This window comes from Stigmatopora nigra, chromosome 4 (genome assembly GCF_051989575.1).
Source record: "Stigmatopora nigra isolate UIUO_SnigA chromosome 4, RoL_Snig_1.1, whole genome shotgun sequence".
NCBI classification, from domain to species: Eukaryota; Metazoa; Chordata; class Actinopteri; order Syngnathiformes; family Syngnathidae; genus Stigmatopora; species Stigmatopora nigra.
In genome coordinates this window covers 11786993-11814527 of record NC_135511.1, presented here as the reverse complement: position 1 = coordinate 11814527, position 27535 = coordinate 11786993, and the positions used below count along the sequence as shown (strand labels likewise).

General features: G+C 39.8%; 1 protein-coding gene across 8 annotated transcripts in view; it reads left to right on the top strand.

Moving 5' to 3' along the window:
• The first annotated feature begins 10938 nt into the window (after positions 1 to 10938).
• The window catches only part of LOC144195979 (ankyrin-1-like), a 56619-nt gene continuing 40022 nt past the window's right edge, over positions 10939 to 27535 (top strand). For all 8 annotated transcript variants that reach the window (XM_077715919.1, XM_077715920.1, XM_077715918.1 and 5 more), the window contains exon 1: positions 10939 to 11221. In XM_077715919.1, coding sequence (XP_077572045.1) covers positions 11096 to 11221 — 126 coding nt within the window. In that variant the 5' untranslated portion in view covers positions 10939 to 11095. The remainder of the gene's footprint in view (positions 11222 to 27535) is intronic.

Sequence of the window (27535 nt, the reverse complement as noted above, 5' to 3'; positions counted from 1 at the left end):
TTACTTATATACTGGCTGGATTTTTTTTTAATCAGTTCATCAGTTACCTGTATACTTGTTTAGCTTTTCTTTTGTATACATAGCTGATGAGCCGCAGCACCTTAATTATAATGCGAGTGTAAAGCGTGTCAAGATAAACAACAACACCTACCTCCATCCCCCCATCTTTCTCCCCAATGAGCCCGCTTGTCTCCAAGGACCCCGTCTCTGGGGGCCCCCCCGAGTTAGAACCACATGAGCCACCTTCCAATGTGGCCTCCTCTCCATCTAAAAATGTCACCCATTTCAACAGAACATGTTGTATATCTTGCTTTTTTAAGTCTTTGTCACTACGCTGCTGTGGTGTCTCCAACCCCCCCACCCCCCCTGAAATGGCCCTTTCTTCGTTAATGTAATTAGCACTGGTAAAGGAGGGCAGTTAATTACCCACTCTATTTTGATCGGGTAATTAATGTAATGCCAGGAAACAGCAACTGTTTCATTAACGTAGTGCTCAAAGCAATAAGGGGGTAGGGTAGCACCCATGCCTTTATACAACATATTTCCAGAAAATCAAGAGTCAATGACTTGGGCATATGGTGCTCAACCACCTGGCAGTCATGTGACCGCTACTGTGGCTTCATCATCCAAGCCCCACCCCCACCCCAAAAAAACTTTCTCCTTGACTCTTCCCTGCTTCGATATGGTGTTAAAGTCGGCTTTTGACGCCACGCCATTCATCTTCTCCTTGCCTGGCGGTGCAAGAGACATATGCTTTGTCTCCACTTGAGTGTTCTCACTGTTGCTGCTGTGGCGGCGGTGGCGGCATCAGCGCCATTTACTGCCTTGTGATCGCAGTTTGGATAAAGACAAGATGAGAAGCCACCTGCTTCAGAGGCGTTCCTCACCACACTGCATGCACCGCTTGGGAGAAAAGCCAACATCTGCTCTAATGAGAGCAAGGACCATGTTACATTTCATTATTGATATTGCAGATGTATTGATGAGCTTCCAAGTTGAAGTCACACTACTGTCGCTCTCAGAATAAAAATGGGATAGTCTCTCCTTGCTCTCAAGGGAGATGTTTGTGTTTATATACCCAATTAGCCCTCCGGCCACAGCATGGCCATGCATTAGGCTGACATTAGCCCCGGGTGTATGCAATATGTGTGCGTCTAAAATATGCAGCGCCCCTTTATCATTTGAGCCATGCCTTATTAGGCAGTATGATGCGAAGCTTGACAGGGGTGGCCCGCTGTTTTGTCCAAGAGATTGGCTTCCACGCACAGCCAGTGTCCTTTGACTTGAGTCGGTCAGTAAAAACTGCATTGTTGCCCATTAGACCATTGGACCCCAATTCCGTTTTCTCAAATGAAATCCCTGCCCCTTATGCCATTCCCTTGGGTGTCAGTAGAGTGGGGTGGCAGATGGGACAGACACAGAGCCGCCCCATGAGACCACCCCCCACTCCATCCACCTAAATGCACACACAAACACGTATAGGTGCACACAATCAGACAAGCGTGGATACACATATGCATAAGTAGAACACACGTATAGACACACAGAGCAAAGCAGCAGCGACATACAACTTCCCTGCCCCCAGACACGAGCCTCATCTGTCAGCCTGCCTCTTTTGTCCCGAGCGCAGAAGGATGTTCTGTGAACGCGGGGTGACGTCTCGGGCCCTACCTCTCAATCTGTGCTCTGTCCATCTTAATGTGTGTGTAAGCTTAAAATGCTGAAAAGTAATCATCCCGCTTGAATGATAAATCATAGCCTAATACGCTTTTGAAGTAATTTATTGTGGAATGTCCCCTTTGTGATAGTCAAATGCTCCCGTTGGAAACAAAAAAACAACTAAAAAAGGCAGTTTTGTAGAAATAACATGACCATTTATAGAGGTAGAAACATTAATAATTAATAATTGAGATGGGAAATTGAAATTTGTATCACACAGACTCAAGTCGATTGACTCTTACTCTATGACATTTTATTTGACTTCAAGAGGAACTCATGTACTTCAACAAATAGATGAAAAATGATCATGCAGAAAGGAAGATTGCTAGGTTTGGACCAGAAAGTTCAAGCTGGGGTGCAGATGGGTTTTCCAAATGGAAAATGTCCTGAATCATACAACCAAATTTCCCACAAAGTGGCTAAAAGATAAAGCAATGTTTTTACATGGTCACCTTAAAAAACCCAGATCTCAAGCCCATTGAACATTTTAAAACAGACCTACAAAAGCCTGTAAGAAACTTATACAATGTGTTTTGGTTTTCTGAATTTTCTTGATTGCTTCCCATAATTTGGTCCTATTAGGACACATATAATCTCCAAAAACAAAGACCGAGTATTTTGCCTCTTTTGAGATAAGTTGGTAATTAATAGCCAACTTGTTTACTAAAGGTCCAATTAGTAATGTTCTAATGATTACAAACTCCGTCAACATATTTTTTTCTAATTTAATTCCAGAATTGTTTTTCTTTGAGGTCACGTGTTTTATGTTTTGATGTTCATTAGGGATCCCGATGTTTACAAAATACTTCCGAGGTGTTTTCAAGCGATGTAAATATACTGGAGGGATATGCTTGCTCTCATTATTCGGATATTTATAGTAAATTAAATTGAATAGCCATAGGCATAATTATAGTCACGCGTGCGCGCTTCGATTGAAGGCGCGTGCTCGGGACTGAGAGTGAGAAAAGAAAAGACTGCGTGGGGTGACGTGGCGTAGCTTGGCGTGGATAGGTGATTAATTACAGACTCGGCGTGTGACAGAGGTGAATTCCGTGGTGGTACTGTCTGCTGCCGACATGGAGGGAAAGTCTGCCTGGCTAATTGACCTGGCTTCTGTAAGGCCATCCATCAAGCGTGGCTCGAGTACACCCCCCCCCCCACCCCCTCCAAGAAACACATTATTCAAAGATAAGTTAGTTAACCGAGACGCCATTCATTACTCGAATTAGCTTTACTCCGTCTGTCTCCGTTGTGCAAGCACACATTTAGAAATCTGTCCCTTTATTTGGCATATTTGGTGATTTTCCACCGATGGAAAGAACTTTCGAAGCAGTGTCCTGTCAACCAAACACATTGCAAAATGGCAAATGCCTTAAGGCCCTATGGAGAATGATTTCAGTATTTTTTTTTTTACGAACAACTTAAATATAGCTAATCCTTCCTCCAGTCTTTTAAAAGAGAAGAAACTCATTAGTCGTCACTTTTTGCAGTATTTGCAGACAACCTTATATTTTTTTTATGACCGTGTTTTGATCAAATGGAGAGAATTTTATATAACGAGTGATTGACACGTAAAGATTAACACTGTGTATATTAATTAGTGGTTGAATTACACCGATTTGACTAAGAATGCTTTGCTTGGATGACATAATGAGCTTTTTCTCACTTTACCTTGTCTTGCTCATGAAGAGCTAACAATGATCGCTTACAATTAACACTATGATCTGTGAATGGATAGATGCTTATGATGTAAAAAATGGGCTAAGTATAACAGCAAATTAGCTGATTGGCCAAAAATATTTCCAAGAAGAAATTGTTATTTCAGTCTTAATGCTCCTTGAACAATTTTTCTTCAGCAAAGAAATGTGATAAAAAGGTTTAAACAGTTATTTCCTGAACTGACCCTCTCTTTCATTTTTTCACAGTTATGTCAGAGTTCATTCCACTTGGATATTATGCATTGTCTATATTTATTATGGTGCAAAAGGGTGAGTAAAATGATTTAAGTCGTGATTTTTTGTGTGCAAAGCATGAGCCGTGTGGGTGGTGTGGTTTAAGGCCTCTAAAAAGATGGAGTAGCGTGAAGTTGCAGCTCCTACACCTGGTCATGGCCTACATATGCTTTCACTTCCCCACTTGCAGGAAAATATATTGGAGTTTAGTGAAGGGAGAGGAGAGAAGGAATTACTCATCCCCTAAAGATGACATGTCAGGTGACGTGTCTCCGCTTGGGAACTAAAAAGTTATGGAATGGCCTGCAATGGTGAATTCATATTTACATTATGTATACATTGTTACAATCAACACCAGGTAATATACCACTTCAAACTCATCAAGAGTTTCATGTTTGAATGCAATTTTATCTGAGAAGATGCTTATTTCAATGTTATGCTTAGGAAATATAGAATTGAATTCAATTCACTCCGCTTTTAATCATATTCAGGCTTTACATCATCTGTGCTAACAAATCCTTTATTGGTAATGACTGAAATTGTTGTGGTTTGAAAGCTGCTGCAAGCAAAAGAAGTAAGTACTTGATTGATACAATTGAGTTAAGACTGCATAATTAAGTCGCAATAATGAATGATTTCTTTAAATTAATGGTAGGATTTAGAGCACCATAAAACAATCACCAAATATATGTAATCATACCTATTTCTGCAAGTCTAACAGTATGAAATGTATATGCATCACAGCTTTTGAGAGCAGATGGTGTGGCAGTCCTGTTGCGTGAGCAGCCTCAAAGCGCCACCTACCTGTCATTATTTGCAGCTCGAGAGTAAGTAAAAGCATTTTGCAGATCAGAATTAGACTTTTTTTTTGGTATATTTTGCCTATGTGGATGCATCAATCCCCTAAGCCTTGTATATTTTTTGTCTCACTGCTGATTAATTAAATTATTGTTGCCTTTAGGTTCGGTTCTAGACAGTCAAGGCATGCATAATATTTTATATCTGCCAACTGTAATCCAAGTAGAGTACTCTGCTTGATTATGCTTTTGTGGTACATAAAAATTAAATAACATTGTTTTCTGAGAGCAACCCTAATTGCTAAACTTGTTGAACTATCATGTCATCAACCTTTGACATTCTAATTATATACCAGGATGTTCAAACGTCAGCCTGCAACGTAGGTTCTATTTATAGCAAATTATGAAATTTCCATTGAAAGTGTCAGTGCAAAGATCTTGAGTTCAGCCAACTTTATGTTGCACTTCTCAACCTCAACACTAGATAGAGCTAGTGACAACAGTTTAGAGATCAGGGGTGTCCAACTCCAGTCCAGTCAGGCCGTTGTCCAGCCTGTTTTCCATGTCTCCCTTCACCAACACACCTGGATCAAATAATCAGGTCGTTATCACGGTTCTGGACAGTTTGCTGGTGAGTTGATCATGTGATTCAGTTGTGTTGGTGGAGTGAGACATGGAAAACAATCTGGATAGGAGTCCTCTGTTTAAGATGTTGAAATCAAGGTAAGAAACTGCAGAATTTCAGTTGTGAAGGAGATCAGTAAAAGCAGAGTATAGTTCCCATGACTCAGTTTCTTAATTTGCATTGCTAGTAGTGAATTATTGTCTAAAATAGCAGCTTACTGAGATCGATGAATTATTTTCTTTACTTCTTATTCCTCTAATCTAATTCATCACTGTTTAGAAACCAGTAGTGATGGCATTTACAAAACAACATATTGTTGCCCCTTTCAAATTAGGATTTTATTGCCCTTTTTAGCACATTGTGTATGCAGTATATAGATCATGCAGATATTATTTTTGAATTGAATTTGATTATACTATGTGTTTGTCTAATAAGCAGTGAGTGGCACAGGCATGCCAGTACTTGCAACACTGTGACGACAACATTTGATATTTCGCCTGTATACAAACATGCTTGAATATGCAAGAGGATAACTAATCAAATAAATCCACTCATTAAGAAGGCTGCTGGTATTTCTGCTTTTGCATTAATTACAAAGTCATTAGCATATCAATCAGAGAAATCAGAGATCATGTAATTAAGGTTTAACCAAAAGCACCTGCTGCCTGCATGTATGTGTGCGTGCGCGTGCATGTGCACGTGTACGTGTATGTGCACGTGCATGTGTGTGTGTGTGTGTGAGTGTGTGTATGTGAGTGTGTGTATGTGAGTGTGTGTATGTGAGTGTGTGTATGTGAGTGTGTGTATGTGTGTGTATGTGTGTGTATGTGTGTGTGTGTGTGGGTGTGGTTTGGCCTAATCTAATTTCTGGCCTTTGACAAGATGCTCCCTCATCAATTCTGAGCTGTCAGAGTTTCCCTTTTTTGTTTTGTTGTTGTTTATAGTGTCGGGTTGTGGCGTTTGGCATAGCTACCCTGTAAACTGTTGCCATGGTGATTAAATTGATTGGCAGAGACGCCTGATTAGAAAGGAAGAATAGAGGGCAGGTGGAAGGAGGCGGGCTATACATCTAGTTGAACACATTTGGACCAAGTGAGGACTTGCAGGGTGGCATTAGGCAAGCCAATGTCTGTTTGGCTCCGGTTACTCTTTGGAAAAGACAACCACTAATTAGCCCAACGGTCCATGGAAGAATTGGACTGTATTGGACCTCAAACAATATCACCACATGTTCATGCATTTGTTTTGTTTTAATGTAATCAAGCATTTTTGTCCATTTTAAGGGATTTTGTTACTTGCTGTGGCCAGCACATTATTTGCAAGTAAATGTCTCCAAAACATGCGTGGATGTAATGAAAGTGCTCTAAGAGTCCCCGTAGTTGCTTTCATTACAAACGTTAACTTCATTGATTAACCAAGTAAATGTGGCATCGCTTCCTGTTAAAATCAGAAATCTGCTATTAATTACCTCATCACTGTTAAAGAAATGGTTGTGATTGAGGGTGTGTGCATTTTGTAGAGCTGCTTGACCACCTGTGGGGGTGGAAAGATTGATGGAGCTGAAAGGAGGATGAAATAATTTGTGCAAGGGGAAAACCAGAGGAAGCTATTTGTAAGGAATCCATGGAAGAAAAATACACAGAGGAAAAGAGACGGTAGGGGAGAAGAGATGAGGTATGAGAGCCGGGAGGAGCGAGAGGAGCGAGAGGAAGGGAATAGGACTCGGGGGACTCGGTCTCAACTGTTTGCGGTGACAGCCTCCGGCCTATGGCCTCCTCCCCAACACTTCCTGCTCCATTTCCTTTTCTTTCATTCCTCATTTTGTCTTACTGGCTGAATTATTGCTGTTTGGACTCTTTGTGGCCACTCCCTTGTTCAGCAGGACTCCCCTTTCCTTCTTATAAGTTAATGTTTAATTCACACTATATATTGGGTTTCTTGTCAAACTATTGTTGGCAAAGAAATGGAAAAACAGAGATCAATGTTTAAATTAATAGCGCTAGTCATATACCTAAGCCTACATGTTTAATGTGAGAAATTAAGTTATAATAATAATTTGACCTTGTGACCTCATGAGATAAGATGGACTGTGGGGAAAAATTGATGATAAAAATCATTTGATATTTATGAAGGTAGATTCCCAAATTAAGGACATTCCATTTAAAATACTTTTGATGGAGTCTGATACATTTTTCCAGCCTATCTACTGCCACACCTTCATGCACCGCTGAAGGGTTTTTCCCAGACTTTGTGTAATGCCGTTGCCACGATCATCATAATGTCTTCAAAATTGGCTGACATTCGGAAAGGGGAAAACAAATCCGGTCAGATGAGAAGTTGGGTTGCACTCGCAACCAGATGTGTAGGTTTCCCATGGCTTTTAAAATCACATTATGTATTGTGGAGTGTTTTCTTTATATATTTTTTTAAAGATCATTTAACATGTCTTTTTCCACAACAGCTGGATGCACTAATAGCTAGAGGACTCAAAAATAGATGGTTATACTTAACCCTTTTAAGCCCAAAACCAATGAAGAATTGACATTAAATTTAAATTTTTTAAACTCTAAGCGTAGAATGGTCCCTCAAAACAAAAAGTCTTCATTTTTTATCATGTTATATGTATATTTACATAAACATGATGCACTAGTTTTCATCAGGGATAAAATCCACATCTACTAAAATGTAAGGAACAAATTTAATACTTTTGGCCAAATAGGGTTAAGAGAAAAACTAAGAATTCCTTTTTTATTGAGCAAATACAAATTGTACATCTCTGTAACCACTAGAGTGCAGTAGTAAATCGCCCTTGGCTCTTGAACCTACTTTTACTTAAACAACGAGTGTATACTCTGTAGTGCACGAATTTGGCATTCTATCTCTTTGGGCAGAAAAAACGCTTGCCTTAACCTTAACAATGAATATTAAACTCAAGTTAAGGGGCACACACAGCTGACTTCTTGTAGATGATCCTTTGCAAACATTCTTTTCTCTGCACAGAAACAGGTATGCCATTTTTGTTTTCTTTCAGATCATTCCTGTTTACTGTGATAATGAAGCTGGAGATGCTATGCAAACTTTTACACATCCTCCTGAGCCTTCAGGTACTTTTCAGTCCTTGGCTAGGATGCAATCATTTCATAGAATACAGAGTAGGATCAGGTGATCTGCCAGCAGGCCTGAGTCTGCCTGCCTGCCTGCCTGCTTGCCGTTGCTTTGTCATCTGCCATATGGCTTTTCCTAATCATGACGCTCACTGTTGGCATCGTTCTGTAGAAGGTAAGAGATGCACACAAAAAGATGAATGGTTTCCCCCTTCATAGACAAATATGTTTGTGTATTATATTTGTCACCATTAAGATTGAGATTCAATTCTCAGTTCATAATGATATTTTCAAAATTTAGTCATTTCTAATGCACCCACCATAAAAAGTGGGAAATTAATTAGGACTAAAAACCTTGGAGTCTTGTTTGGATTCAATTGGACTGGCATTTTCTGAAGCAGATTTATTATATCTAAATTTCCAATGAAATGTTAGTTTAACATTAGAGTTTATATGCATGATTGATAGAAATTAATGTCTAACAGTATTGTTGCTGATGATTGAAAATTTTCTCTACATATTGCATATTTAGTACCTATCTTGTGTGTATATATAAGGATTTTATACTTTTTCGTGGAAGAACAGTGAACTCGATTATCTTCATGTAGTACACCATATAAACCCGCAGAGGGAGCTTGTGACCTTGAATCCACAATCGTAATTTGTCACCATACCAATTGTTTCCTTGAAATTGCTGTCATTAAGCCATTTCCATACATTTACTCATTTTTTGGACGTTTTTTTCTGCCTTCAAATCTTTTTTCCCCTTTCTCTTTTGACTGTTAAAATTGTTTTTTTTTTTTTGCTTTCATATTTTTCATGCTTTACATTTTTTTTTAGGGGGGTTCAATCCTTTATTTTTTTAACTGTATATTTTTTAAATTTCATTTCAATTTAACAGTTTATCCCCCCCCCCCTGCAGTTGGAACAGGCTTCAGTTTAACCACAAACCCAATAAGTGCTATAGGTCTTAAAAATAGATGTATATACTTAACCCTTTCAAGCCTAAACCAATGATTAATTGACAGTAAACAAAAAAATCTTTAAAAGGTCAGCCTTTAATCAGCCAAAAATCTGCCAAAGGTCTACAGATTTTAACTATACGGTAGTTTAATGGGGGGAACTTCACATAGCAGCTCTGCTAAACTAATTGGTCATCAAGCCACACGTGATGGTGCAGAGAATGGCGCATGCAGGCCCACACAGAACTGTAGTAGGCCACTGTAGGCTGTGGCCTTCTGCCAACTAACACACTGGAGACATTTGCTATCAGAAATGTCCAGGCTGATCCAACATGAGCAGCATAGTAAACATTTGGCTGAACGCCTGCTGTTGTCCAATGCGCAACAATAGAATAAAGGATTAGTCTTTCATTTTGCCCATGTTCATAAAACCATGACAGAGTTTGATAATAACATTAGACTCGAGTATTATCATTTTTCATCAGCATCACAGTGTGTGTGTGTGTGTGTTAATGATGACTGCCTCGTGGTTCGGAGTTCCAATTCTTGCTGCACCAATTCCGTGTAAAGTTGCTTGTTCTCCATAAGATCAGAATTTTATGTTAAAGTGTTAGTGTTTTACATCTCAAGAGGGCGATGAGGCTAGGTTTGTCACATTTTGAATAACTGCATGGACAAAAAAAAGTTTAAACTGCTTGAAAACGTTATTGAATACCCAATTGCAAGGAATTTATGGATTTCATCAAATATCATCAAAAGCTCAGGTGAAATCTGATTGACGAGACTGAAAAGCAACATAGAATGTTTGTGACATTTGACCTCTCAGGGATATGTGTCGAAGTGGGCACTCCTACTTTTCAAAAAAAATGATGAAATATGATTTTGTCGCATAGGCACTTGCATGTAGAAATCTCATCGTGTGAAGTGCCAATACCTGCGTCAGCAGCATTGTTTGGCGGCGGAGGGGAGAATCAGAACACAGGGGAGAAGAGAGAGCGCTTACTCTTCATCAAAACTTCTTTTCATTCACCTAACCCTTGATGCACAAACAAGTACATTGGAGCTCATGCAGGAAACCGATATCCTGCTGCTCATGAAATGTAAGATTACAGGAAACAGCAGTAAAAAAAAATCACATTGGATTCCCTTAGAGAATGTGAGTATCCCACTTTGCGTGTGAAATTGCAGTGCGTATAACTTAGACATGGCATCCACAAGCAGACTGCGCCAAGCTCCCAGCACAGGATATCTGCTGCAGTGAAGCCAAAAGAGCAAAGAGTGAGTACGTAGAAGAGGAGAGTTAACAAGTCAAAGGCTACCCCACTCCACCTCATGAAAATTTTACATTTCTTTTATTTCCTCCAGTATCCTGAACATTTTACCCCTGTGCCAATAGTCCAAAATCTAATGTGAGCTTGAAAAAGTGGCAATGATTGAAAGTGTAAGCTATTCCTCAAGAGTGTCCATTCCCCCACTTTAAATCTTAGTCGACAGGGTGGGTCGGGGACGAAAACACATTGTATTGAAGCTAAAAAATGTGCAGAAAGGGGTTGAACACGGGATCCCTTTCATTCAATATTTTAAAGAACTGGCAGAGGGAGATGACAGGAAGGAAGGCTGCAGAAAAAGATTGAATGGACAAAGTGTACATTAACGATCGAGAAGAGCACCGTACTGCAATCGCATCCCACAGCAGACGGCTGAGGACTGCCGCTGTTTGTGAGTGCGTGTGTGTACGTGTGTGTGTGACTGCACTGCTGAAGAGGAGGAGGAGAGTGAGAACGCTCAGACTCTGCAGGACCAGAGAGGAACACAGCAGCAGCAGCAGCATCATCATCAGCAGCAGCAGTAGCGCTAGTGTTGGCACGCGCCGGGTAAAAGTCCCTGCACCGTAAGATCTGGACGAGCCAAGACCACCCAGACCTCCTCGAGCGCGATGGCTCAAGCGGCCAAACACCTCCGCAAAAACAAGGATTTAGAAGCCCTAGCAGAGCAGGAGCGCAAAGAAAAAGAAGAGGAAAAGTCCAAGAAGAGGAGCCGGTCACGGGATAAAAAGCGCAAGGTACTCGGATGGATGATACACAGGTGTCGTAGTCAGGGGAGGCGGGTGGTGGTGGTGATGGTGGTGGTAGGGGTAGGGAGGGGGATTTTGGGATGTTGAGATGCCCCCTCCCTTCTTTGTGTCATGCTAACTGGGTCTGGGGTGCCTGGGCACACATGGAAAGCCAGTCATGTTGTGTTTCCACTGTGTGTTCACACATTTCTCCCTGGCACACATGTATGTCATGGGCATACAAACACGGGAAACCGTCCAGCACACTGCATGCTTTCCTAATCCTTTTCGACTGCTTTATGCTTAGTTTATTGACTGTCCTCAATCAATTGTCCGCCAATGAAGCACTAGGTTTCTGTCCTCGTTCGCACTTTTCTGTCACCTTTTTTTTTGAATTGGCACAGTGAAATTTTTATATGAGCACAAATCATCGAGTGGTCACTGCACTTGTCGTTTATTTGGCTTTGGAATTACCGCTGCGGTGGAATACCCGCAGGCTACCCGTTTTTGGAAAACCTGCAGGATTCCATCTTTTACCTGAAGATTGCCGAGCTTTTTGTAAACAATAAATCACTGTGACGTCAGTCAGCAATTGCAGGGACCTATCCTAAAACTGCTGTGCATTATTACTGCTGGTACAATTTCTCATTTTCCATTGCGATTATAAAAATGATTCATCTTCAGACTTGGGTTGTTGATCGTTGGTTGAAAATAGCTCTTCAGCAAGCCTGTGAATGTGCATAGTGCCAAGCTGGCTGAAAACCAATTTGGTGCTGATGCGGCGGAGTGTTGTAGCCAAACACAAGACTGCTCCCTCCCTCCCAGTCTCGGGAGGCTTGCATTTTTCATTTCCTAGGTGCACTATGTTAAAACAAGGAAATGTAGTTGACTTGAATGTTTCACAGGAGCGTCAAACCTATTATCGTCTCCCAGCTTCACGTCAACCACCCCGTGCTCTTAAAAAAAGTGTGAGCTAGACACGAATGTGGTTGCACGCATGTGAGCGAGTCTGGAACAGAGAGATGCAAGAAGGAAAACACTAACAGCATATGCATAAGTGTGGATGAGGTTTTTTCTCAAGATCTTAATCCAGCCCCATATTTGACTCAACGTGCGTTGTTTCAGGGGATCCTCTATCAGTTACATAACCATGGAGCCTCATTCACTTCAATAAGCCTTTCCAATCCCCCCCATTCACATTTTCAACACTACCTTATGCATGGGTTGTCGAGCTAGAAGTGTTTTTGTACTGCTCTTGAAATAACCGTCCACATTTGGTTCGTGAGAAAGCTGAACTTCTCTAACTTACTCTGATTAACGGGGCACTTCTTGGACTAATTTTTCTTGAACCTTAACTCTGACTCAATTGTTCAGTGAGACTTTGTGTCAAATTCTGTGAGACCTTTTCATGCCTCATATTTTTGGTCTGTGTTCTTACCATCTAGCAACGGGATTTAGGGGGAAAAAAATACAGTACCAGTCTGCAATCGTTAATGTTTTCTTAATGTCAAACCAGTAGTATGTAGCTTTCTATCTGTTAACCAATAATTTTATTTTCGGATTCTGTAACATGGTGCATTTCATTTTGTTAGTAGAACCAGAAAAGATGAGAAAAAAATGGCAATTAACAGTTCGAAGGGTAAACAGTCACCATTCCTATGCTTAGTTTACCATTTAGTAAAGTTTGTCTGATACGTACAAGACAAAGAACTGGAAAGAAAGACAATTGTGGCAGTGGACTCCTGACCCATTAGTGTGCATGCTCTCAAGTAAGAGTCATTAATGAAATTCATCTGGTCAGTTTGCTCTACGGCTACTTGGCTACTCCAGACTGTCTAGCACTGAAGTGTCTGCTCTTGGTCTAGCACAGTGCATCTTTCATGGCACTGACTTCTTCTTCTGGACAAAAATGTTTTTAGTTTAGTCTCTGCCTGTATCTTTCTGCCCTCAAAAACGGCCTCAACTGGAAGTAGATCTTTCTCAGTGCTGCCAAACCCAGACACGGATTGTAATAGCTGTCTAAAGTGATGGTGTGTGTGTATGTTATCGTGTGTTGGGGTGTGTATGCAGGTTGGTGCAGCGGATTAGTGGTGCTGCTGCAGTGGTTACTAAGATCATCACAGTCAGAACCTGCCGTCTGATCATTTCTGCTGGTTTTCCTGCAGTTTTGTTGTGAGATTTAAAGTGAACATTTTTCAAGCAATGCTGTTTTTGTTAGACCCCCTGGCAGTACACTTGTGTTTGGCAGCTCCATCATCTCATTAGTTAGTTTCATGGACATAGATCTGTATCCCTAATTATCTCTGCAAAGTCAGCTGTATCTTTTGCTCTGCTTTCTGGGTCAGATTTAGTTGGAGGACTGTAAAAGCCAACGATTCTAGAGACCATCACAATCTGATTTCTGATCCGTTATCATTCTTTTACCAACATGTATTCGCCTCATTTGGTAGCTCCCCGTTGCAGACCTGTAGTACTAAATCTGTCTTTAGACCGCCATATTAATTCAACAGTGGAGCTCAATTCCTATTATTATTATTAGTATCCCAGAGATTGTTCTTATTTTGCTCTGTTTTGGAAGCTTGTATAGTTACCGTCCTCTCCGCAGACACTGCTATACATAAAGAACGGTCTTGAATGGCACCCTATGTGAAACCATATACGCTACATATCACGCAGTGAGGTAAAGAAAAGCAATCTTGTGGCTGATTTTCTGTAAGAAATGGGTTCATATGACTCTTTGAATTCTCGACCTAACCTCTGTTCGTATTGGTAATATAATACATTCCTGCTCGCATGTTTTTCTGCGGCATACTCTTAGTAGTAGTTCTTCACAAATACAGTATGGTCATATGATTTACAGAAATGTTAAATCATTGATTTTTTTTAATCCTTAAGAGCCATATGGATTACCGCTGAATTATATACTAGAAAATGTTGACACTAAATTTTTCCAAAATATAAAATCGCAGTCATTAAGACAAAATATTATTAGTTGATGGTTTTACATAAATAAAGGATGACTGGGCTCCTAATGAACCGACCTTACATCTGCATTAGACATGAAAATAGATCCCCGAGTATTCCCATTAATGATGCGCCAATTGCAGAAAGTCTTTGATAAAATACCTCCTAGGGTCTTATCATGGTTAGCCCTTTACAAGAGCAGAAAATATATTTGTTTGATTTGTAATATTAGACCTTGATAGCTACACAGTGATAATTAAACACTGTAGGTACACACTTGCCAGCCATTACTCGTCATTAGGGTTGTGAACTCCTGTATCATCACGTCTCTTATGTGGTCAAGGCAACTTTAAGAGCGCAATAAGTAAGGTTAAGATTAGTCAATAGTCTCAGCCAGGGAAGTGTTCAGAGTTCCAAATCACGTTTGTCAATGGTGCACGCTTGGAATTGATGGAACGTGTGTTCAGGTGGCCCAGTGGATGCCCAGAGTCGGATGACTCAGCACGCTTGGTCCAGGCACTCATTCAGGTTGATGGAGGCTGGGGAAGACTTGATGAGTGCTGTATGGGCAGCACACACTCCTTTAATTAAAGCTGCAGCGGTAGATACATGTGAGGCCAAGCCCCCAAACCCACCACTGCCTCCACGGGCTCTTTTTATGAGCTTGCAGAGAACAGGCTCAAAGCTGTGACACCACCACCCATTCAGGTTTATGTAGTAATTAAAGAAATCTCCCCCGCCTTTTTAAGTTTGTCTACATTCTCTTCAAGAATAGATTTAACACACATATACTCAGATGAATGAGAAGAGAAAAAAGAGGCAACGTCAAACATCCAGCAGGCACTTTTCTCTTCAGGGGGTCCGGGTTTCCCAGAACTCTAAAAAGCTTTTGAGTATTTAGTATTGAAATACGTTTATTCTGTCCGGGTTGGGTTTTACTGCAACTGTTGAGATGTGTTTGAAGACACTTGAATTTCCATGTAGTAAAAGCATAGGTCAGCATAAGCGTGTTGGCTGCTGATGGTAAATAAAGCTCAGCTGACACATCCGACTGCGCCAGTTTCAGCGTTAAACCTTAATGATGGCAGCATCTGCCTTTGTTCATCCTCCCACTGCAGCGCATAATCTATTTATTTCCGAGACAGCACGTGAAATGATGTGTCATATTGAGAGGGGCTTCCTCAGACTCTCCGTCAAGTGCCTCCCTCCCCGTCTACCATCTTCCTCACAATGTCTCTCCTTGGCCAGTTGTGCTAATCGTTCTCTCTCTCTCTCTTTTTCCTTCTCACTCTCTCTCAATTGTTATTCTGACAGTGCAGCTATTGCATAACCAAAATTGAGAGAGATCCGGGTTATTGAAATATGTCCTTATGTACGCAATGAAAAATGGCGAGCACATGCAGATGCAGTACAATAACGTCATGCGATAGGTCATTGTTGTTTGTTATCACATAGCAAAGCATTTGTTGTTGAGACTTCCTCTGGTGGTTTTTCCTTTTAACCTATTTGCCAATGAAATTGCAAGAGAGGGAAAGGACAGGTGGTAGAATCCGGCACTTATTGCTCACAGATGCTCTGTGTTCTGCTTTGATACACTCTCTGCAGTCTCTCCCTCTCTCTGAGTCATCCATAAGATATAAGCCATGACAAACTAGGGTTTCATCCTCATTGCTCACCTTGCTCCTATTTTTCCTGTTAAAAAAAAATCAGATTTGAATGAAATCTCATCTTTTTTAATATAAATATTATTTTTTTTTCACATAAAATTAGACTCGAGTGGTGCTGAAGTCAGTGTAGAGTGCAGTACTGAAATTGACCGAGGTAATGTGTGACCAAATGTTGAGAGATTGTAGTATAAGTGTGTCAAAGTTGTGTGCTAGCATAGTGATAAGGTTTGTTGGATGGTAACTATTGTGGCCGGTGTGAGCAGCCCTCTCAAATGACTCCCAAGTCAGTGCACATTCCTTGAGTCGTCTAATCCTTGAGTCAAGTGTCATCACGGTGTTGTTGCATCATGGCACTGTTATTAAAAGCCCAAGCATTTGTCAACCCCTTCTTCTAAATCCTCATGAGGAGCAGAATGGTTTCACTTTGATTTGATTCACTCCTCTATAGAAGGACATCCAACAAAAACAAGAGAACACAAGAGAGCAGTGATAGCATCAGCCAGATGTATGTTGCAAATCTGAATTCTATATTCATAAAACCACCCTCATACTAGATGAGATTAAAAGTTAAAGGACCTGAATTTGAGGGACAATATGGGATGAAATATGTTATCAGAGAAAACTAACGGATGAACAAGACAACTTGAATAGAACACGCGATAATCCTAAAATCAAGAGCAATCGGAAGAGCACTTAACGAACGAGGATTATTGCATTATTGCCTTGAAGGGGATAATTAATGCCGCTGGCTTTGAAAAGTAAACACTTAGTTTTTTGTAAGCATTTTTATACAGCACATTTATGTAGTTTTGCAATGACAGAGGGAAAACAGGTCATTTAAAACAATTTGGTTATTCTCCCTTCTGGTTTACTTTGAATAGTTGAGCACGTGGGATATGGAATGAATTGTATTCCTTCTGACGTATTATCTTCAACATACATGAACTAGGACGAAATATGTGAAAACAGCCAGAGAGATGAGGGAGCTCGATTAATTAGTCATTAGTCCTGTATCTATGTCGTGTTTAGTGTCAGTGCGCTTGTTTGCATTTACGGAGCTGAGGCACGTGGCTCGTCGAGTGACGCAGGATTTACTAGCTGGCTGCGAGAAGAGTCATGTCACCCTCCCTCTAATTGGCAGACCCCAGAGATTGTTTCCCCCCCTCCAGTTGATGCAGAGCCAGGTGCCCACGTCTCTCTTTCCCGTTCTCTCTGTGCTCCAATGTGCATCCTTGCTCTAATCAATCCTCCTGCTCCAATATGGACTCCTTCCTTGTTTCCACCTCTGCTGCAGTTACTTGTGGCACGTTGCAACACTGCAGAATTTCTTCTCTCGCCCCCCACCCCTTCTGCTCTTATTTAAGCCATGGACTATGCAAGATTTAGCACACTTGCCTCTACAGTCTTCTGGACTGAAACAATGAAATATAAACCTTGCATCAGATACTGACAGTGATCAAACTAAATAAGGCACTTAAAATCTCTGCTGCAGAAAATGCCATTGGGCCAGTGTGCATTCTTAAGGGAAAACAATCACGTCAGCTCCTCAGGGAGGAGAAACTGGGAATGCAGTTGCTCCACAAGGTCAAACGCACCTCCATCTGGACTACGTTGGTACACACATGCATGTAAACTTGGCAAGAGCACACCCATGTCAGCAAAGCCTTAGTCAGCACAATGTGTGTGTGTGTGTAATGTTGCCACCCAGTGTTCACAACGAGGACTTTCTAATCGAGTGAAGGCTGACATCATTTTTTTCCCAGCGTTTTCTTGAACCATAGGATGATTGGTCATTGCTCATTGATGCTATTTGACACTTTGAGAAAGGGAAGCACTCATTAATATCTGGATAGAGAACAAAAATTCAGTTCTTAAATTTCTATAATTGCTAAAAGAAAAGTCTTCCCAAGCACAATTATACTACCTTGACATTATTTATCTATGTCCTACGACCACTATCTACAAATTGCACCTTAAGACAATCCACTTTTTTACTCGGGGAGAAGAATGGCAGTTTTATAAAGATTATTTTGTAAATTATTCATTAGTTTGTTATCGATTCCTGGAGTCATATTCTTACAACTCAGCATTTGGCTCTCTTCATTCCGTCCACATCTCACTTTCTGCTGCTTCTATGTAGCCGAGGCATAGAGTCGAGCTGCCCCTTTTTGTGGTTTTCTTCTGCTTCTGGCAATTCCCCCCCGCTCCAGAGTTAAAGTGCAAGAGAATCTATAGCGGGGGGCTAAAGGGTCTCATGGTGCTGAGTTTCTGTTAATGGAGAAATTGTTTTTTAGAGCATAGAGCGGTGGGACTTTGGCCCGTGGGACCCTCTGGCAGGGACATTTAATTGCCTTTACGTACGTATGTCAGTGTTTGCTGCACGGACGAGCAAAGTTGATGTCCTATCTTTTATAAAATCATGACAGATTATCTGCTGAGGGAAAAAGGTGGAAAGTTTTGAAAAATAACATTTCATAATGGACCTTATTTCCAAGTTTATCCAGTTTCTGCGTCTTCCACTACTTTGTTTCAGTCACTTTTGCATTCCTGCTTTTTGCTGAGTCGAGCAAACAGGACCTATCCCATCTCTTTCATTATTTCCTCTTAGCGCACCTTGCATGGCCACTTTTCCTTTACAAAAACAGTGTTATCTTAATCAAATGATAACATCAAGCAGGAGGAAATGTTGGGGAAAGCAAAGACATTCAACTCTTTCAAGGACAGTGGTCACTACAGTGAATATCTGTTCAATTTGTCATGAATTCCGTGCCAGCTCAGGTCATAGGTTACTATAATTTCAATCATGTTCAACACTATCTATTTTTAACTCATTAATTTTATTTAAAATGTATTTTTTTGGAGTTTCTCATTATATAATGTGCAAAAAAGAGCAATATTACAATTGAATGTGAAATTGGTGCTGACAATCTGTTCTATATTGATGTTGGGGGGAAAAGGGGGGATAGCAAAATGATTTGTGTGTGAAAAGGTAGAATTTTTCACTTTTTGACGGTGTAGTAATTAATGAGTATTTTATTCAATTTGCTTTGATTCAAGACGTGCATTTCATTTATGGTAGTAGTCGCTCTTTTGTTTTTGTTCTACTTTTTTTTTTTATTATTACACACTTTTTTAAAGACACTTGTAGGATCCTTGGACTTCAGCCCTGGTTGTTATATAATATGCTCAGAATAACCTACTGAGTTGAGATGTTTGTAGGAGTGTTAGAATCTGGATTGTGTTTTACTACTTAATGCAAATCCTTTTGATATTTTTGGTATTTAAGGCCTTAATCCCGAGGTTGGTCTTACTTGGCAAACATGGTATGAACCTTTACAAAGTTGTAGCATCTATTTATTGTACGATTTGCTATTTGGCAGTCATTGCATGTCTTGTGTGGTTGTTATTGCACCATAATTCTTTTGAGGAAGGGCTGGTTTTACTCCCCCTGCTGGTATGATCAGGTTGCTTCTCTGCTGGTTGAAACCCAGTGATGCTGTGCAGAAGAGCATCACTCTTCAATAAGTGTCTTGGAGAATGTGACACTAACATGAGTTAGTGTTTATGATGTATGTTGTAGAGTGTGTTTCTTTCAGACACCTTGTGTGCCTTCCATTTTCTGATATAGCAAAGGAGTGCTACTGTAGCCGTGCGAGCAGAAACACAGAGGCACTCATAAACATGCCCTGTTCTAATCCACCTTTCCCTCGCTTCCAATGCAGCAATCCAGTGCGGCTCTGCAATACTGGTTCACATACTCATCAATTATTCATTATTGTTCAGCAATGCACTTGACGAAGAGAGCAAATTAGACGTTAAAGAACTGATAACTTCCCAGTATTGTTGTGCGTCAGTGAAACAGCTCCAGTTACAACACCCTGTTAACCCTCTTGCTAGGAGGTACAAAGTCAATCAAATCTTGAGATTGTGAAGACATTTTTGTGCATCCAACTACATTCAGAATTCTATCATTCGGAAAACACCTGTGTCACCGACCCTACAGAATTGCCAGCTTCCAGCCTGAAGTAAACGGATTCTCTCAGCTCTGATAGCAGCAACTTCTATGAATAACTGTACATTATTGCAACGGAATCGGCCCTGGGCGTCCTATCAAGTCATGATTAAAATGGAAATTCTCAGATTACAACTCGCACTGACGTTTATTTAACCTTTTAAAGAACAACACAAAGGAGATAAAGAGCAACATGGGCATTGTTGCAGGTTATTTATATTTCTCTCTTTCACCGTGTTATGTTCCTAACATCAAACTGAAGCAGATGGGATTTATTAGAACGCTATATTTGTTGCATTTACTGAGAGCAGCACAGATGCAAACAGCATGAACTAAAACAATGGTGTTCTTTTTCAATGTTGTTTAGGGATGGCAGTTTTAGAACAAAATTTTAAAACTACAGAATGAACATATAGTGGGGCAGAGTGGTGGTTGCTGCAGAGAGGCAGATTATAGGAGGCAGGTCTGAAACTGTGTTCCACAGCAATGCAGGGTCATGAATGATTCAAAGACAGCAGAGGTGAGCGTCATCCAGCCGCTCTTAGATGCATGTTTTCATTTATGGCCCCCAAAGTGATTCTTTTTCATGGGCAAACTTAACTCTTCCCAAGTATACTAGGAATGTGTCTGATTTGTTTAACTTAGTATAGTGGGAATCATGTGTTTTACAATTCTGCTGCGGTAAGTGAGGCCAATTGATGTACTACTAAATTTTCTTGGTTCCAAAACAGCAATAAAAATACAGAGAGAGGTAATAGGCATTGCAGTTTTGTGGTAGACATCTTTTGCAAGACAAAAACAACAACAACTAAATCAGCATTTGAGTAGCTCCAAGTCCGTTCTTGCTAAGATAGTAGGGGCACTCAACAGTAGACTGAAAAACCTTTGCTAACCAATCAATAGTAATTGGGTATTTATATTGCCTTTCTGCTTGGGTCAGTGGAAATACAACAAGAATGGGATGCATGCTGGACTAACTTCAAGTTCCAGTGCAACAATAATGACAACTGTAGGTTTGTAGGAGGAATTCTAGCACATATTGTTATAATGGATTGACCTCTAACACTTAGGCTTCATTCAGCAACAGTATTTTACACCATTTTTGTTTTTATTAGGTGTGACTGCTGTTTTTGGGTGTGTGAGTGTGTGTAGAATCCAAAAGTCATTTCAGGACATCACATTTCTAAACTGTATGTTCTTAAAAATTATGAAGAGCATCGTACTTAACAGTGTATGCACTTGTCTTATAAAACGAATGAATGAAAAGAATACTGACATTCAAAAGTAGCTTGACTTTTATCATAATGCATTTTTTAGCAATCTGAGTCAAAGTGCTGTGTTTGGGGGTGGATCTATTTTGAGTCTCATGGCCATATTGTGTTTTTATCCTTGGGAAGTCCTTACTTCACTGTTTCTCTCAACAATCCAATCTTGATGTCTGTAATGTACATTTCTATTTATATGTATTGTTTGTTGTCTTCATTGTAAAAACCCTAATGGTGATTGTGCTCAATTCCACTTACATATTTTTGTCCTAATAATGTAGCCCATAGTCCTTCAAAAGGGACATCTGCATGTATGTGTTAGGGATTAGCTTTTGGCGCTTATTGTGTTCATCTTCATTTCCCTTCCATTTTTTTGCATCTCAACAACCACTTTTATAGGTAGAGCTCTTGCAATGCTTGCTCTCATCACAATCATCCAATCCAATCTGCCCTCTACTTTCTCTGACATTGTTCTCTTTCTTTGCATTCCTCTTTCTCAAGCATGCTCACATTTTTTTCCACATATTGCTTTCCATTCTTTTTGGAACTCAAGCTGACTGAGGTGCTCTTGTGGTTCCCCTTGCTTGGTTTTCACAAGCCACTTCACTTACCTTGTCCAAGTGTTTCCTTTTGTTGCGAGTTGGATCTTTTCTGTAGTTTTGAGGGTGATAGTTTTTTTTTTTTGTGTGAAAGATAAGTGCAAATTTTCAAAGGCCACAGGTGTGTAGCAATGGTGGGATTTTGTTTCTCTCCCGTCTTGCTTGAATAATCCAGCCGAAAGTTAATTTAGGTGTAGAGTAGCATTGTGGTGTGCCCCAAAAAGTCCATTACAAAGAGTGAGAAGTGGTTTATTCTGTCAAAAAAAATCTAAGAAAGTGTGTTCTTTGTCATTTAGTATATTAAAGCCATAAGCGATGAACTTGAACATTTGACATCCTACAAACTATTTAGAACTTCCCATATTGTGTAAAATGAGAATATTGCAAAAAATGCTGCTTAAATCATTATATTATTTCAAATTAAACTATCACCATAAATGGTATATTTAAAGAAATTACATTTTACAACCAATAGAGTCTCTTCCACTGGCAACCAATGAAAAAGCTCCCCCTGACACACATACTGTCTCAATACATCACTCCAACATCATTCCTTGATACCCATTGTTACTTAACCAGGGCCTTAGAGACATCTTGTGGTACCCAGAGGGACTACAATAAATAAAATAACATAATAAAACTATAAATTTAAGATTTTCAGACCGTGAGTAAATTGTTAAACATATATTCAAGAAGAATCTCAACTAGGTGGATCTCAATGTAATTTAATGGACCTCCACTTTAGTAAGGCAAACCAGTTTGAGTTTTTGTGAGGTGGAGGACAAGGACAGAAAACAGAGTATGGAAAAGTGAGTGTGAGGGTAAGCCCCAAAAAAAGCTCCATGAAAAAGCTTTGAACGTCCACTAACTGTATGAGCCCCGCTCTGCTGATAAGGACCATGAAAGGAATAATGATGACAGTGGGGTGCAAATGCAGTTCTATTTTTAGATGCATTCAGCTTTCCTGCTGTGTGTGCATGACTGTGCTGCATGTGTGAGGATGGATCTTGAATGAACAACTCCTATTTGCAAGCTTTTTCTCAGCTCTATTCATTCTCAGCTATACAATACGCTTGTGTACAATATTCCATGTCACTTGTTTCCTGCACTCCTGTGTGCCTAGGTGTAATTGTTTGTCCTATTGGTGCTGACTAAGGAATCTGGGAGCCGCAGCGAAAAGCACTCCCACTTTATGAACGCACCAGGCCTGGTTTGAGAAGCCTGTAAATAGCAGAAACTAACTTGAATGCTTGTGAAGGTCCGTCTAATTTTAAGGAAGCCATTGCTATTGAATGCATGTAACTCCGATTTGAACAATCACAAGCCCATCTTTAATGCTAAAATGAACAACAATTTTGTTCTTTTGGTGAAAGCAGTTCCTTAAATGTGCTCAGTGCTGTATTGTGTGTGATTTAACATCAGCATATTATTGGAAAGTGTTATGTTGCTCTCTTCGGGGTGTGAAAATGTTTAAGGGTTACCTGTTTTTACTTTCCGTCGCTGTTTGTGCACAAAAAGCTTTAAAATTGTTGGGCTTCTGTAACTAAGTCGTTTGTGTTATACAGTAAAGATATAATTGCAGTGGGGCTCATTTAGCACTGCATGTAGCAGTGATCGAGGGGGGCTTTGGTGTTTCACGTCCCCGGAGAAAGCAGGATTGGCTGAGCGAACAGTGCTGATAGATAGCCTCCAAATGTCCCGCTGACTGCTAAATTCACACATACATACATTTTTTTTGTTATTACTCTAACATGCATGACACAGCTATTTTTAATACAGTACTGTATTTCAATTCATACCAACTGTGCCCAATGTGGCAAAAATCTCCCTTTTAATAGCTGCATAACCATTCTTCAATCCCTTGGGCGATATATACAGAAAAATATTCATACATGCAGTTATGCAATATTCCATTATTCCACCACCTATGGTTGTGGAAATGTGGGAAAAAAATGGAAATCCCACTGTAATAATGCACAGTTGGAGTTCTTTGTTTTTATTATACAGTTTTTCTGAAATTCTGTAAATATTTATTTATTTAGTTAGTTATCTGGAAGAAAGATTTGTTTGTTTTCCTTGCCTCTAATCCTCACGAGGATGCCAGAGCCCATCTCATATTAAAGTAGGCAGGGTACTTTAAAGTAGTTGCCAGTAAACAAGCTAACCACTCTCCCAACGTACAATTGTGTTTCATTCATATTTTATCCAAATCCTGACTTCACTTTTCATTATTATTTAGCAATATTTTTGTAGTTTTAAAACGCAGTTGTGCAGACGTGTCACAGCAATCAGTTAACATGCAAACAGTTGCTTGTTTTGTGTTTTTATGAATGCATCTAACTCAGGATAAACATGAATCAGAGTATGAGCTCTAATAACCACATATTTCATCAACATTACAAGATCTTATTAAACATTAACAAGAAACATATACGCAGTTTTAATAAGCCTTTTTTGCCTTGGATAAATGTCTCCCATATTAAGACCACATTGCAAAAAAAATAATTTAAAAATCCTAATGAGGATAGATGAATAATAAAGATGATCCATAAATCATAGCTTGATATTTACTTTAATTCTCTGAATCATTGGTCTTAATGTGCACAAAAAAAATCAATAGAATTTTCAATTTAAAAGTTCTCAATAAGAGAATACTCTAATGAGAAAAGTTTTTTTCCAGTCCTGGTAATAATCGTTCTTTGTTCTTGTCTTACTGCCGCGTTATACGTCTGAATGTGTCGCTTGATAATATATTCCTTAAGGTCTAATGTTAAGCAAATGTATTTGTCTGAAAAGCAGATGATGATCACTTCTGAACGTCTAATCTTATTGCGATTCATTCAGTAGCTTGGCGCTTTTTGTACGTGGCGATTGCACATGGTATGCTGATTATTTGAGATAAGAGTGTGTCCACTAATATGACAGCCATGACCTGGTGGCTGTATTGTTTACGATTATGTATGTGCCACAGCAGATGTTCCTGTTGGTTTCGTCTTGGCATGGCTCTTTTTGGCTTCACTCTCCAACGCGTATAGTATTCGTGTTGCAATTTGCAAGTGGGGGGTCTGCTTACTGAAGTGGTTGCAGCTACCGTTGCAGTCTTGACATGAGTCTCCGTAATCCACCGGCTGTTCCAGTATGCGTATGTAAGGCTTTAGGCTAGGCCCATACAATAGGCCAGACCTGAAAAGGACCATAATGAGGCGCAGGCTGAAAGAAAAGACATGTCTCTTTCCATTTCTCTGCACGAAAAGAAAAGAGCAACATAAAAGAATAAAAAGCAAGCAAAAAAAGATGAAAATAAGCCTTTCAAATCCAGGTTTTTGGCTGCGCTGTCTCGTTGAGTCTATCTTGTCTTTATGCATGTTTTATTATGATAATGGATACATTACTCTGGTTTGGGAAACTGGTGCTTTTTCGAGATAAATACTTGTATACAAATATTTTAAAGCAACTGAAAGTCATTGATAAACATGTATTCTAAAGGTCTCCACCTTTTTCTTTCCACAAATAAGACAAATGTCTTGTTGGGGTTGAGTGTTACTAAGCATCATCTCTATGATCCCTGATTTCCACTTAGTATCTCAATGCAACAATCCACAGTTAGGATACCTCAAGTAAATTGTCAGACTACACAGACTTAATAATTAATACAATAAAATTGCTATTGTTAATGATTAATGGTGGTATAAAATGGCTTTCTTATCCATAGTGGAACAGTCATGAGCTGCCCTGCCTGGCAAATCTAAACCCTGCTGAATTTCAGACACTGAATGATGAGTGTGATCACTCTGTAGACATTCTGGTCAATTACACTATAGTCAAGTGAAAACCATGTATGTATTTTAGACTTTTATGACACAAAGGGTATGATTAGAAAGTTCTAAGCTAGTCTACAGAAGAAAAGGTACCACAAGAAGCTGATATGGTGATGATGAGACAAAGTGAATAGGGATGCTCCTGCACAATATTTCAATTCCATACCACCTGGTGCCTCAATCTGTGCCCTTCTAGAATTCACCTCACTTAAATTCATCTCACACTATATGCATGATTAATCAGGCACTTTCACCTTAGAAGCCCTTAAAAAATCTTCTAGAAGTTTTATTGTCACGATTCATTATTATTTATTAAATATGCTACTTTCCATCACTTTTCTTAAGTTTTAATCATTGGGGTCAAAGGTGTGTTTACTTTGGTGGCTCTTCAGCCTTTTCTACCCAATCCTTGGAAATGTTACACTTTCCTCTGAATTCGATGTAAGGTTTATTGCCATGGATGATTATTGTAATCATTTTTAGTAGTTGTCATTTATATATATTCCTAAAAATATAAGACGAACAAGAAAGCTTGTGTTGATTATGAATACATATAATTTGCCCCCCAAAAAAATTCTACATTTGGAGTTTGGGACTTCTCTCTTCGTTTCTTGCTTGAGCCATACCTCTGGAAATATGGAATATGCTTCACAAATATGAAGGTATCATTTTCTGATACAGTTCACCGGCCATTGAGTGGACACATTTTATCAAGTTCTTTCTCTTCTCTGTTATTTCTGATTATAGTGAGTCTACCCAAATGCCTAGGCCATGTTAGTTAGGTGCCCAGAGACTACGCGTGTTATCCCATTTGATCCTTCTAATCTACAGCGTAACAATTTGAGTTCCCTCTGTGTCTTTTGGCTGCCCTGGGGCTCCCAAAGGCTCCTCAGTGAAATGGCCTGTTCCTCTTATCAGCACCTCTCAACCCCCTTTGCCTAAGACATTTCCCACCTCCTCGTCTTTATCCTCACCCCTTTGCCCCTCTTCTCCTGTCATCACTATCCGTCTGCTACTTAATCCAATTATCCTTTTAAGCTGACACGCTCTGCAACTCACCACAAACTCTGCAGATGACGCCGCCGCATATCATTTGGTCGCACAAACACGAAAACAGGACAAAAACGGTTAAAGGAGAGTTTTCCCCAAAAAGAAAAAAGAACGGGCATTCAAAGTGCAATTTTTGGGGTGATAAATCGGTTTGGAAAACGATGCAGTATACTGCAGTCCTTTCCCCTGGATTTTTCTATTTTAGGGTTTGGCCTCTACTGTCACCTTGTGATTCGCTCTACCCTTGCGGTGACTCCGTGTGAGTGTGTGCGTCTCGCACAGCTGTGTGTTGACTTTAGCATCTGACACTTCACCTTTCCCCACCTCTTGAAGTTTGTTAGTGCGTATGTATTTCATGTGAGTACATTAAACTTGCTCAATTTATAACACAAAACAAGAAAATTAATCAATAAAATTTCCAGAGCAAAATACCTTTTAATTCAATTTCTTTTCATTTTTACACTAATACTACAGTCAAATGTCAAAAGTGGGCTGCTAAATATTGTCCCTGTGCCGCAATTTGCTCCTGGACCACAGGTTTGAAACCATCTCCTATATGTAAATCTATTCTACTTGTTTGTTTGGGTTTTTTGCAGTACTGCAGTTTTATTGAAGACTCATAATTGCAAATATGGGTATCAATGATAGTTTTTTTTCTACATGTTCGGGGGTACAGTTCAGGGTGAATCTTGCCTGACTGAGATAAGTGCTAAAAATTCTGTAGATATACAATCACTACATCATGTTGTTTAGTCAAAACTGCGTTTTATCATCATTTCCTCTGAGCTGCATATCTTTTTGCAGTTTTAGGGTGTGCCTACCAGCGACACTTTATCATGAAGTACCATACATTTGCTGAGTTCAATGTAGGTATTGCCATGACATGGTGATTAATGTGTTCATTGAAGAGATTTTGACAGTCATTTTACTGTGGAAAAGGGTTCAAGT